At 40.7% G+C, this 13,521-nt stretch overlaps 1 protein-coding gene across 1 annotated transcript in view; it reads left to right on the forward strand.

The window, feature by feature from the left end:
* Positions 1–2,811: 2,811 nt before the first annotated feature.
* PHLPP2 (PH domain and leucine rich repeat protein phosphatase 2) overlaps positions 2,812–13,521 on the forward strand; it is a 72,112-nt gene continuing 61,402 nt past the window's right edge. Inside the window, exons 1-2 of the mRNA XM_059043922.2 lie at positions 2,812–2,992; positions 10,206–10,483. Coding sequence (XP_058899905.1) covers positions 2,894–2,992; positions 10,206–10,483 — 377 coding nt within the window. The 5' untranslated portion in view covers positions 2,812–2,893. The remainder of the gene's footprint in view (positions 2,993–10,205; positions 10,484–13,521) is intronic.

Raw genomic sequence — 13,521 nt, forward strand, 5'->3', positions numbered from 1 at the left:
TCAATCTGTGGTAGAAATAACAAAGGATTTAGGCCTAAAGATGACTTGTGATCATCAAAGGAGTGGGAACTAGCTATAAAGAAGCAAATGTAGTAAGCTCTTATGGCTCCTCTACCAAAATCTTACAGACATGAACTCTCCTTCTCCAGACCTTCTTTCCATTTTGTAGTGAAGATTAGGAAGAGCTCCTGGGATAAAGTATGTGTGTGTTTCCCTCCCCAACCCCTTCCAGGTGGAAAGAAAGAGGTATGTACAGCTGTTTACAGGAAGGATACAGAGAGGAGGGAGTCTAATGACTTCTCTGTCTGTCTCTTGGCTTGTTTCAAACTGATTTTTGTAATGGTGAACCTGCAGTGAGGGCAGATGGATATTTGCACAAAAAAATCCCAGAGGAATTATTTTTAGGGTTAGTCTGAGCTGTTTACCATTTCTAGAAATTGTAGTTACGTAACCCTTGGCATACATAATGCACACTGCCTTGAACTGGGGGAGAACATGAATATGTGACCTTTGAAACAGTATAAAATGTTAATGGCAATACATGACCTGAAAAGAAAACTCAGAATCAACTGGTTGTCACCACTTAACTGAATTGGGGCTTAAACCATGGAGACCTTTAAAGAGAGCTGCGTCATAAATTATCCCCTGCAACACCTGGGCTCGTAGCTTTTTTGTTCTCTTTCTGAAAGAGGTACTACTGTTGTTGAAGAAGTAGTAAATACGTAACTTTTAGCATATGCTTGTATTCTGAATTGATGCTTTAGCCTACTCTCCCGTTAATTAAAAAACAAAAAAATCATCTACCACCGCTGTTCCCCAGCATGAACTCAAATGCTGGTCATGTGACAGGATCCTTCCCCTTCAGATGATAAACTAATAAAGAGCTTCTGCTCATGAGATCTGGAAAAGGTAATGTGTAGTACCTCAAGAAACAGGCTTTTAGAAGCACTTAATTCTGAACCACATTTTCATTCTTTTCTCTGCCTGTCTGCCCTTGGTCAAGTCCACTTCTGTCTCCATATTGGTGCTTATCCCTCACATACCAGTGTTCTTGCTGGAAGAAGTTACCCAATAAGCACTGAAATGGGAATCCAACTACTTTGAGTAGCTTTCTTGAAAGTAATTTCAGGGTAGAAGGAAAACCCAGGAGGTAGACAACTTAAAGAGTTTTTTTCACTTTACACCAGACTCACAGAGACATCATTTTAAATTCACTAAAATGAGACAAAGAAATGAAGATGACTGGAGATTGGAATTTTGGTATATACAAAGTAACTCATGAGAGGGGAGAAAGTAGTGACCAAACTTTCACAGAAGAAATAATTTGTACAGAGTCAGAATCTTTGCAAGAGTCAAATTTTGTCTTGATATTTAAAATATCTATAAATGCATACATAGAAGAGGGGAACAGACTGCACTGATGTCAAACTCTCTTGTTCTAAACCTACAATTAAAATATTCTTAACATATAGTTGGTCTGGACTAGGCAAGCTGAAGCAATGGTTAATAGGTGATACCATTTATACCAATTATTCAAAGCACAAGAAATTGTTTTTTTTCCTGCTAATTCTTTAGAAGTTGCCTGAAGATTCAACACCTGTGTAGGAGGGGGAGACCTAAAAATCCAGAGGTCTGGAAGGTTTCCTAAGACAATTTAGAGCAGAATTAACAAGAGGACTCTAAGGAATTGAGTGTCTCTTAAATTTGGAAATTCAGAATAATAGTGACACCTATGAATCACTACTATGTGTCAAGGACTTTGTATGAATTTGCAAAATCTTCATAATAACTACTATACAGACTAATTTCTATTTCACAGCTAAGAACCAAAGGCTTAGATAAAATAGTTAGCACAAGGGTATAGATCTAATAATAAGAGGTAGAGCTCAAATTTGGAAACTGGCTGTCTGATTTGGCCCACTGGTCAGTCACAAAACTATCACTGCAGGAACGAAAAGAAAATAATAAAAATTTTCTGAACTAGAAATGCAAATAATAAAATGGCTTTCAGACCAGACCACATTACTGCTTAAAGCAGAGAACAATATTCTGATAATTTTACTACATGAGGAGAAATTAAAATGCGGCTGGGAGGTGAGATGACATTTTGTAGATGAGGTGGGGTCGAATTTGCTGAAGAAGTCCGTGAGCATCCCTAATAAGGAAGAGAAACGGCCTTGCTAAGGTGAGTATTCTCAACAATTCGTTCAAAGGCTTTGTACGTGAGGGTGACAGTCCAGGTTTTTCTTTTTCTTTTTTTTAATTGAAGCATAGTTGTTTTACAATATTGTGTTAATGTCTGCTGTACAACAAAGTGATTCAGCTATAAATATATATACATTATTTTTTCATATTCTTTTCCATTATGTTTTATCATAGGATATTGAATATAGGCATCCGGTTTTGAAGTACAGAGGGAAGGTCTGGGAAAGGTCAGTTACAAGAGCCACCCTTGGCGGAGGGCAGCGTCCTCGCGTCACTATTGACAGGTGCAGCCCTTCACCCCCCCTTCCTTGTTCTGCCCGTACTTCGGAGGCGGGGACAGCAGCAAATAATCCTCCCTGTATCTCAGTCCTCCAAACCGAGGGCGGCCAACAACGGAGGCCCAGACCTGCGCTGGCGCCGGGCTCCGCCCGCGAGGTCCCCAGCCGCCCGCCCAGCGGCTTGCGGCTCGCAGCGCCCAGGACGCACAGGACCCGCGGCTACGCAGGGCCGAAAGGGCTGCGGGTGGGGCGGGGCCGGCGGGGCGGCGGGGGGCGGGGCCGGCCGGAGGGCAGGGGGCGGGGCCGGCGGGCTGCGGTGGGCGGGGCCGCAGGCTGTTCGCGCTCGCCGCCGAGGCTCCGTGCGGCGTAGCGCCGGCCGGGCGTCCCTGAGCAGCCTCCACAAGCCGCAGATGGGGGAGGTGGAGCCGGGCCCCGCGGGCCCGCTCGAACCCCCGGAACCGCCCGAAGCGCCCGCGAGCCGCCGGCCGGGCGGGATCCGGGTCCTGAAGGTGAGGTGGGCGGGCGGGTTGGGGAGGGAGCGAGAGAGGGGAGAGGCCGCCCCTACCCCGCGCGGTGGCCGAGGCAGCCGGCGACCCCCACCTCGCGTTGGTCAGTCAGCCTTGCGGCTCAGTCGCCCCCAAAACCCGGCTGGAGGGGCCGCGGCACCAGCGGAGGCCTCTGCAGCTGCCCCCCGCCGAGGCCGCGGCCGCCTCCGTCTCCACCGCTGCCCATCCTTGGCCGCGTGCCACCCGCCTCGCAGGCCCACGCCTGGGGCTGGCGTCCACCCGGTTGCCGCCGCCACTCGGCTCCTTCGGGACCCCGGGGCCCGCCTCTGCCTCCCCCGGTTGCGCACGGGGCCCCAAGGCCGGCGGCTCCTGGCCCGAGAGCGGAGCTGATAGTACGCAGGGCTTTCTCCCCGGACACCTGAAGACATCACCCCAGCGGGAGGATGGCGGCGGTGATTGGTCGGGCTCTGCGGTGTGCTGGGGCTGCGCCGGCTGGAGTGGGCCGTGTCTGCCCTCGGAGCTTACCACCGAAGTTAAGACCCGCTTCTCGCTCCGGAGCGCGGGCCTGGAGAGAGAATCCCCGGAGGAGCTTAATCTCGGGGAATCGCTGGGCGTGTTGAAGAAGGGAGGAGGGGTTGGACAAAAAGGGGCATTCCTGCTGGCGGGAGTGGGGCTGACTGACAATCCAGAGAGACGCTGACGGGGGAGCAGTTATGCAACAGGCAGCTAACGGGGCTTTTGGCAGGAATTGGGGGGGAGTAGGAGGAAATGAAGGCAGATGCAGGCAAGGGAGGGAGTGAAGTCTTGAAGGTGATGACAAGAAGTTAAAATGCACAGGAATGTAGGGTGGGAAGGGGACAGTGAAGGTGGTTAAAAGGAGGAGTATGGGGGACACACTGGATGGAGTTTTCTACTACCCTTCGAAATAGTTGGAGAGAAATTTTTCTCTAGGTCAGATATGTAAACTAGGTGTCCTGGAGATGGAGTGGAATTCCTTCTAAAGTTCTAGAAGAGGAATCAGCAGGCTTTAAAACTTGCCAGAGAAAAGGAAGAGAGCAAAGAACATTTAGATTTGACGTGTTTCAAAAATACTTTGCAAAACAATGAAAATGCATCATGTTTAAAAATTCGTTAAGTAATAGTTCTTTGGGATTGAGGGTGCGCGCTGTATACTCGCTAGTAAGATTATACGTAGGGCATCACAAAGAAACAACATTGAAAAAAATAATAGATTTGAAGCATCTGGTGGTGAATCCATGAAACAACATAAATTAGAACTCTAAAATATAAAACTTTTTTTCTGCTACTACCTCCCAGTCTTAATGAAGCGATTTAAAGAAATAACTTTTCATAGTTTATCTCCACTTCTGCATAGACCTTATACATATTTACTTTAATCATGTTTATATTAAATATAATTACATTATATTAAATATAATTTATATTAAAATTATATTTTAATTATAATAACTCAAAGGCTTTTGGATATTTACTTAAAACTGTATGGTCACAAAAATGTAAATTGTGAATGAACTTAAAAGTTCTGCTGGCCTGGCTTATCAGGAAGGGGCAGGTCTGAGAGATAGGTAATGCCCTCTGGCCTAGTAGGTAAACAGCCTTGGCTATTTTTACAACTATTTTTTTGGTGGGGAGAGAGTGAGTTGTGGGAGGGAAGGAATTGAGAAATGAGGATCTTTTTTGAAGGGTTCGACCTTCCTACACTTCCAGGAAGTGGTCCAACCTACCACTGGTTCTGTGGGGTTCCAATCTGGGGACCATTAGAAAGAGTCCAGAAATTGATCTTGATTATAATGCTGAGCTGGTGATGTGGGAGGCTAACAGTATCTTAGACCTTTGCATCCTTGCAAATAAATGGGATCGGCTATGAAGAATAGGTGCGGTGTGTTCTACAAACAGAAGTTCCCTTCGGTAGCTGAGTGGCTGAATTTTGTGTCAGGTGAAACTAGAAAGGAATATGTAAATAGAAGACTTTCAGAATCAGGAAGAAAGCCATAGTCTCCTACATGTTCTTTTCTGAAAACCCTTTGAAAAAGGTTTACCATTTTTTTTTTGTAACTCTTTTATACTTAATACCAAATCATGAACATCATTATTGTCAAAGACTATAGATCTTCATAAAAAGGCTAATATAGCTAAACTGGTGTAACTTTAACCAGATTAGATCTAGGTCCACTGTATGGCATACTGGAAAATTTGATTCAAAATCTGCCCCCAGATTTATTTAGCAAATTGCTATTTATTTATTTATTTAAACATCTATTAGAGTTTAATTCCTTTACAATGGTGTGTCAGTTTCTGCTTTATAACAAAGTGAATCAGTTACACATATAATATGTCCCCATATCTCTTCCCTCTTGCATCTCCCTCCCTCCCACCCTCCCTATCCCACCCCTCTAGGTGGTCACAAAGCACCTAGCTGATCTCTCTGTGCTGTGCAGCTGCTTCCCACTAGCTATCTTATGTTTGGTAGTGTATATATGTCCATGCAACTCTCTCACTTTGTCCCAGCTTATCCTTCCCCCTCCCTGTATCCTCAAGTCCATTCTCTAGTAGGTCTGCCTCTTTATTCTCGTCTTGCCCCTAGGTTCTTCTGACCATTTTCTTTTTTTTTTTAGATTCTGTATATATGTGTTAGCATACAGTATTTGTTTTTCTCTTTCTGACTTACTTCACTCTGTATGACAGTCTCTATGTCCATCCACCTCACTACAAATAACTCAGTTTCATTCCTTTTTATGGCTGAGTAATATTCCATTGTATATATGTGCCACATCTTTTTTATCCGTTCATCTGTTGATGGACACTTAGGTTGCTTCCATGTCCTGGCTATTGTAAATAGAGCTGCAATGAACATTTTGGTACATGACTCTTTTTGAATTATGGTTTTCTCAGGGTATATGCCCAGTAGTGGGATTGCTGGGTCGTATGGTAGTTCTATTTTTAGTTTTTTAAGGAACCTCCAAACTGTTCTCCATAGTGGCTGTATCAATTTACATTCCCACCAACAGTGCAAGAGGGTTCCCTTTTCTCCACAGCAAATTGCTATTTAGAATATAGTCCTTTATAACTTTAGTTAGAATGTAAGTATGAGATTTTTAATACTCTTTTAAGATTATTAGGAGTATCCTTGAAGCAGAGATTTCCAGATGTTTGGAAATTTGGAGAGTTTTTTTTTTCTTTTTTTTTTTACTCAGTCTGTAGAAGAAATGAAGTTATAATTAATCTAGTCAGTGGATTCTGTGAGATGCGTTTTTTCAATAATAGTTTCAGGTTTTTATCAAAATGATGTGTGTGTATGGCTTTTAAAATCAATTACTACCAAAAATATTTTAATGAACTGAAATACTCTTTCCCTCTTTATCTCATCCACCCCTTCCAAAATATTCCTAGAGACAAGCCCATATTCTAAAGTTTTGAATGCAGGAACATATCTCCTACTTTAGGATATTTCACAGTCTAGTAGAACTCACTGAGTATGAAGAGTTACTTCAGTAGATCCTGTTCTACCATGCATAACTCAGAGTTAGTTCATTGGGGTTTAATAGTTTTTCACCTTTGAACTGATCAGAGCCCTCATTTTTAGAGGGTTAAAAGTGTAAAACTGAAGTGGGTACTTGAATCATGGCTTACTCTGAAGATTTCGGCTTTCTAGAAATATCTTTAAGTCTTAAATGTGTTCTTTATACACTTGTTTGATGTGAGGGTGATTATAGGTATGTTCCCTTTTAGAGAAACTTGTCAATAGTTCTTATATAAGAGTAAAGGGAGGAAATAAAGTGTTCTCCGTCTAGCAATTCCAGTGGAATAGTGATTCTAAAAGCTGCAAGCATCTCAGAGGACAGAAGTGACCTTTCCAATATTTACCTGATGGTTTAGGCAGTGGAGAAGGAAGCACTAGGTAATTCAGCAGTAACTAATGATAGCTAAACAGTCCATCTAGATTGTTGCCAGAAGGCTATGCTTGCGTGGTATCTAGGCCTTTAAATGCCCATTGAACAGGTTTAAGAGAATGATATCTACTAAAGTTCTAACTCAACAGTTTATTTTCATGGGGTGGAATATATCATATAAAGAGGAGATACATTCTTTGACCAACACACATGGGTTTCAACAGTGTAAAGTTCTTAAAGACTTTATGTATAGTCTTAAGGGAAATAGATATACACATTAAAAAATGACTGATAAAAATCCTCACAGAAGAAAAATCATGGATGAACTAATGTATTACTTCTTGGGGTCTGCCTTGACTTTTCTAAGATTGATAAGGTTAGTGGGATATTATTTGACCTTAAAAAGTTTTTTTAAAGAAGTTTTTTGGTGGATGTTTGGAGTGGTGTCCACTGGCCCTCTCTTAACAGCAATGAGCAAAATTTTTCCCCACTGAGTGCAGAATGCAGAGCTTCCTTGTATAAATGTTACTGCACCGTATAGAATACTGTTTTCAGATGGTTCAGTTGATCTTTACCAAAGATTAAAGGAATATTTAAAATCACTGTCTAATTATGCAGTGGTTAAGATTATTTAGTGGTGTAAATATGATGATCCCTGCGTTTATAAAATACGTGCTCAAAAGCCCTTTGTTAATTCTGAGATGTTCAGCTTTGAGAAAATGCTCTTGATGAGAAGACAGACACCTAGTTCCCACTTGTAGCAGGGGTTTATCCTACTTATCTAAAGTTAGAATCAGTAATAATCCTCATGGTTTTGATTAGCTGTACTTAAATCCCTAAGATCTGTAAAATGATCACTTCACCTGTTATCATAAATTTAAACAATGAACCATTCTCGATTTCTTGTTTTTCTTTCTCTCCATGTGGGGAATACCTTCTAACTTTTCCTTCGCCTTTCTTCATCATCTTCAGAGATTTAATTTTAGGCGCTACAGTTATCCTCAAATATTTAATCTCAGTAATTACAAAAATAATATTTGCTTTATTTATAGATATTTCTGTTTTCCAGTGAGGAATAGTAGCAAAAGTATTTTATTTACTTTGTGGCTGATACAGCGGAAAGATGATAGGGTTTCCTATAAAAATGGAGATTTTTTTCCCCAAGTTTGTTCAACTTCTTGCTAAAGCTAATTAGGCTAAAGTACAGACTGGGAATGTCTGTGACATCACTGAGTTCTGCATGCATCTCTGGGCCACCCAGGTGCTAAGGGACTGTAATAGGTTCTCAGTGTATAAGAGAAGAAATACCAAATAAATAATTAAAAACTCATTGTGATTTACATGGTAATGGAAGTATGTTTAAGGTGAGGAAGATCTATGGAGGAGAGTGTAGAGTTATTAATTCTTTTTAATTAGTAGGAGAAAGCAGGGATGGGAGACATGGAAAGCTCTACAGAGAGGGTGACATTTGAGTAATTTTGAAGAATAACTACTCAGATGGACAAGATGGAGAAGGACATTTCAGGCAAGTCACAGAATTGTGGAATAGTTGGTGTGTTTGGGGAGTTGGATATGTTAAACAGAGTGAAATACAGTGGGGAGTGGCCCTGGAGAGGTGGGTCAGTGTAATTGTGGAAATTAATTTTTTATTAACGGGAATAGAAATGGCCCATTAAAAAAAAATAGAGCAGGTAAATATTGATCTTTAGAAACTTGTTATATTGCTGTAGCAGTTGTTTTTGCTTTGAGATAATGTGACTTCACAATGTATATGCATACCTAAGTTATCAAATGCAACAGTAATTTTTATTTTGAAACATGAGGATAATGGAAAGAATATTTGTGCAGTATTGTGTTGATTCTGTAGTTCCTTATTTGGGATATGAGGCAGAGGACTAGGACCCTAGAGAAACTTTCAGTTTGCATATGGAGACATACAGAAATGTTTATTGCAGCATTGTTTCCAACAGTGAAAAATTAGAAAGAAACTAAATGCCCTCAGCAGGAGAATGGATAAATTTCAGTGTATTCATATAATGGAATGTTATTCAAGAGAATGAGCAGGGTGTATTAATCATAGATATATCTCTAAACCAATGTTGAATCAAACAAAAAAATTTACAGGGTGAAACATAAGTATGTTAGGTTTTAGATAAAGTTTTAAACCATGTAAAACAATACTATATAGAGTTTATAGATATATACGTATATGGTAAACATAAAAAATGCATGGGAAGACTTCCCTGGTGGCACAGTGATTAAGAATCCACCTGCCAATGCAGGGGACACGGGTTTGAGCCCTGGTCTGGGAAGATCCCACATGCCATGGAGCAACTAAGCCCGTGAGCCACAACTGCTGAGCCCACATGCCACAACTACTGAAGCCCATGCACCTACAGCCTGTACTCTGCAACAAGAGAAGCCACCACAATGAGAAGCCCATGTACTGCTACGAAGAGTGACCCCTGCTTGCCACAACTAGAGAAGGCCCATGTGCAGCAACACAGACCCAACGCAGCCAAAAATCAATCAATAAAAATCAGAAATTAAAAAAAAATGTATGGGATGATAACACTATAGTAGAGTGTTTATTTCTGGGGAGAGAGGGAGGGGAATGTGATTTTTCTAGGTAGTAGGTGGCTTTAGCTATATATGTAAGGATATATCATATGTATGTTCTTTAGAATAATGATCTGAACTAAATATGGCAAAATATTAAAATTTGTGAAAATTAGGTAGTAGGTACACTACTGTTGTTCTTGACATTTTTCGGAAAACATGAAGAAAAAAAGGGTCAGAAGATGGCTGACAGGGACTTTCCTGGTGGTCCAGTGGTAAAGAATACGCCTTCCCATGCAGGGGACATGGGTTTCGATCCCTGGTTGGGGAATTAAGATCCCACATGCCACGAGGCAACTAAGCCCATGCCGAGGCAACTAAGCCCATGCGCCTCAAACTACAGAGCCCGCGTGCCCTGGAGCCTGTGCGCCACAATTAAAGAAAACCCTCACACCACAATGACGTTCCCGTGTGCCGCCACTAAGACCTGACACAGCCAAAAATTTAAAAGTAAAAAAAAAAAAAGAAAATAAATGATGATGGACAGAGACATGAACAGCTAGCAGTAAAGAGAATGACATTTTTCAGTTTAGGGCTGGGCATGGCAGGTGCAGAAGGCTCTGTGAGAGGAGGCGGTACTGAGTCAAGTATTGGTGACTATGGAGTGGAAAGGCGGGCTGAGGACTGAATGTGTCTAATTCAGTCAGACATTTGAGCTAATGATTTCTTTTTCCTGATGTTTTTAGAGAACTATGAAACGCAATGGGAGCAGACATTGTCTGAATAGGAGAAGTAGGTTTGGCTCTCGAGAGAGAGACTGGCTGCGAGAAGATGTGAAGAGAGGCTGTGTTTACCTGTATGGAGCAGACACCGCCACGGCCAGTGCAGCCAGCGCCTCCTCCGCTGCCTCCTCCTCCTCCGACTTACATCTTGTCCTTTGCACAGTAGACACGCCAGCGTCAGAAATTTGTGCTGGAGAGGGAAGGGAACGTCTTTATTTGCAGCTTCATGGAGACCTGGTCAGGTGAGGTCAGAGTTTTACCACTAATTCTCCTGCAGTATAAGTCACATGTGTTTCTGCTTGGAAGTGGGCTTTAGGACTTTATTCGTGCTGGAGCAGATGATGGTTATGGGGTCACTAGGCTTGAAAAAAGATTTGTCCTTGGAATGATGACATTAGGATTCTAGAATTTAAAAACTGTCATAAATTTTTTTTTTTAGATTTTTAAAAAATTTATTTATTTTTGGCTGCATTGGGTCTTTGTTGCTGTGCGTGGGCTTTTCTCTAGTTGCGGTGAGTGGGGGCTACTCTTTGTTGTGGTGTGCGGGCTTCTCATTGCGGTAGCTTCCCTTGTCGTGGAGCACAGGCTGTAGGTGCGTGGGCTTCAGTAGTTGTGGATCACAGGCTCAGTAGTTGTGGCTCACGGGCTCTAGAGCACAGGCTCAGTAGTTGTGGCTTGCGGGCTTAGTTGCTGTGTGGCATGTGGGATCCTTCCGGACCAGGACACGAACCCATGTCCCCTGCATTGGCAGGCAGATTCTTAACCCCTGCGCTTCCAGGGAAGCCCAAAATAAATGTTTTTAAAGTTTTTAAGTAATACATATAAACAGAATGAAATAGAAATGTGTAAAAGGAAATAGAATGAGAAGTACCTATGGTCATGTATGAGTATGTGTCATTATTTGTATATAAATTTTAAAACTAATGGTGCTACATGCAACATGTCAACTTAATATCTCTTAGTAATCTTTCCATATTAATATTTATATAATTTTCATTTATTTAATAGCTAAATAGTATTTCATTTTATGAATCTACCACAATTTTAGCTAGTCTGCTGTTAATGGACATGTAGGTTGTTACCAGCTTTTTACTACAAGTACTGCTGCAGTGAATATCCTTGTACCTGTGATATTTCTCCCATGTGTAAGTCATCTGTAGGGTAAAGTCCTAGAAGTGGAATTACTGGCTCAAAGGGTATGTGCATGTTTAATTTTGATAGATTTTGTCAAATTCCTCTTCATAGAACTTATACTTTGATGAATAATATAAGAGTATACCTATTTCCCCCTTACTTTCTCCAGAATATGTTAAATTTTACATATACAGGCACATCCTCATGCACGAGCACATATTGATTGTGAATAAAAATGATTGTCAACAGTTTTTAGAGAATCCTAAATTCAGCATTCCAAGGACAAATCTTTTTTCAAGCCTGATGATAGGAATTTTGTTATTTTGTTTTAATTTTCATTTATGTTAATGAGTTAGGTTGAGCATATTTTCATAGGTTTAAAAGCCATATGTGTTTTCTTTAAAATCTTTTATATAAACGTGAAGAAAAGTAGTCTCATAGTAGTGTTATACTGGGCGTATGAACTCTTTGATCAGCTTTTTTAAAAAAAACTATTAGTTCTTTGAGTTAGACCTCAAATAAGTGCTCCTTAAGTGCCTGACCATTGACTTTCTCTCCTCTCCTTTCCCTGTAATAAATAAATGTCTCAAAACAGAATTCAAAACTGTGGATTCAATACTGTTGAAAGTGAGAAAGGAGGCTCACACTTACACCTAAAAATGTGGCAATGATAGTAACACCTTTAGCTGAGCTAAACATTGATATCATTTTAAAGTCTAAACTGGGGTTTATTATGTGTTCCTTTAGGATTTGGACTAATTCCTGAAAAGGTAGATTAGCCCTTGAATGTTTTCCTTGTTCTCCAGTTAACTACATTTCCTAAATCCATTTGTAAAACGAAAGGATCAGACTGGGTGATCCTTAGGCTTTTCTAAATCTTAACACTGATTCCGATCTAATTTTATCAGGTGGAAAGCCTTGACCTACATTATAGCTGGTAGTGATTGACGGAGTTCAAGTATTTAAACCTAAGACTTACTCATCTGTATACCAATGTGTGTATATACAAAAATACTAGAAAAGTGGAGAAAACCCCACTTGAATTGGCTTGCTACTACTAGTTGTGTAGTTAGTTAAGAATCCAAATGTGGTACAATTTACTTTTGTGAATCTAAACTGTACTTAAAATGGAGAGTTTGTCTCTTTTTGTCCTGTAGCCTTGATAATTTCATAATGAAATAGCTCTTTGAAAACATAATTGATTACAAAATAATGGAAACACTGTTGAACTGTGGTTTGAAGATATGAATATATATATATTTTTTAAATTTTAAAAAATTTGTACAATTTTTAAAGGTTATACTCCATTTGCAGTTATTATAAAATATTGGCTATATCCCCTGTGCTGTACACTACATCCTTGTAGCCTGTCTGACACCCAGTAGTTTGTGCCTTCCATTCCGCCCCCCCCGACCCCCCGTGTTGCTTCTCCACCCACCACTGGTAGCCCCTAGTTTGTTCTCTATATTTGCAAGGCTGCTTCTTTTTTGTTACATTCACTAGTTTGTTGTGTTTTTAGATTCCACATAGAAGTGCGATCATACATTATTTGAGATCCGAATATATTTTCATTGCTGGAGTAGGAGCTCAAGAAGCCTCAGCCAGCCAAAGAAATGATGATGATAGATTTTAGCTAACATTAAGTGCATTCTTTTGCTAGTTAGCGGGCTTACTGCTTTATGCACATTTTCTCATTAAATCCTCACAGTAACTCTAAGAGAGGTAGGGTTATTCCTTTCCAATGAGGAAAATTGAGGCTCCTCGAGAGGTCTGGTAACCTGTTCAAGGCCAGGCAGGTACTGCCAAGCAGTTGGAATGTTGACATCATTCATGATAGATGGCGGACTTCCTTCCGAGTAAAGGCCCTCCCGGAGGGGAACTGGCACAGTGTGCCTTACTCAGTTTCACTATATAATCATAATTGTTTAAAGATCTTTTTTAGACCTCTTACTCAACGGTGAATTGCTTGAGTTCAGTCTTATGTTTATTGCATCAGAAGAATAGGTACTTTCTTTGTAATAGCCCTTCATAAGATAGTTGACAGTCTAGCACAATATCTTTTTTTTCATAACATTTTTTGCTGCTTAATGAAGGGTGATTTATATTCATTGTAGAAATTTTGGAAAAATGAAAAAGTATAAAGAAA

This window comes from Kogia breviceps, chromosome 18 (assembly GCF_026419965.1).
Source record: "Kogia breviceps isolate mKogBre1 chromosome 18, mKogBre1 haplotype 1, whole genome shotgun sequence".
NCBI lineage: Eukaryota > Metazoa > Chordata > Mammalia > Artiodactyla > Physeteridae > Kogia > Kogia breviceps.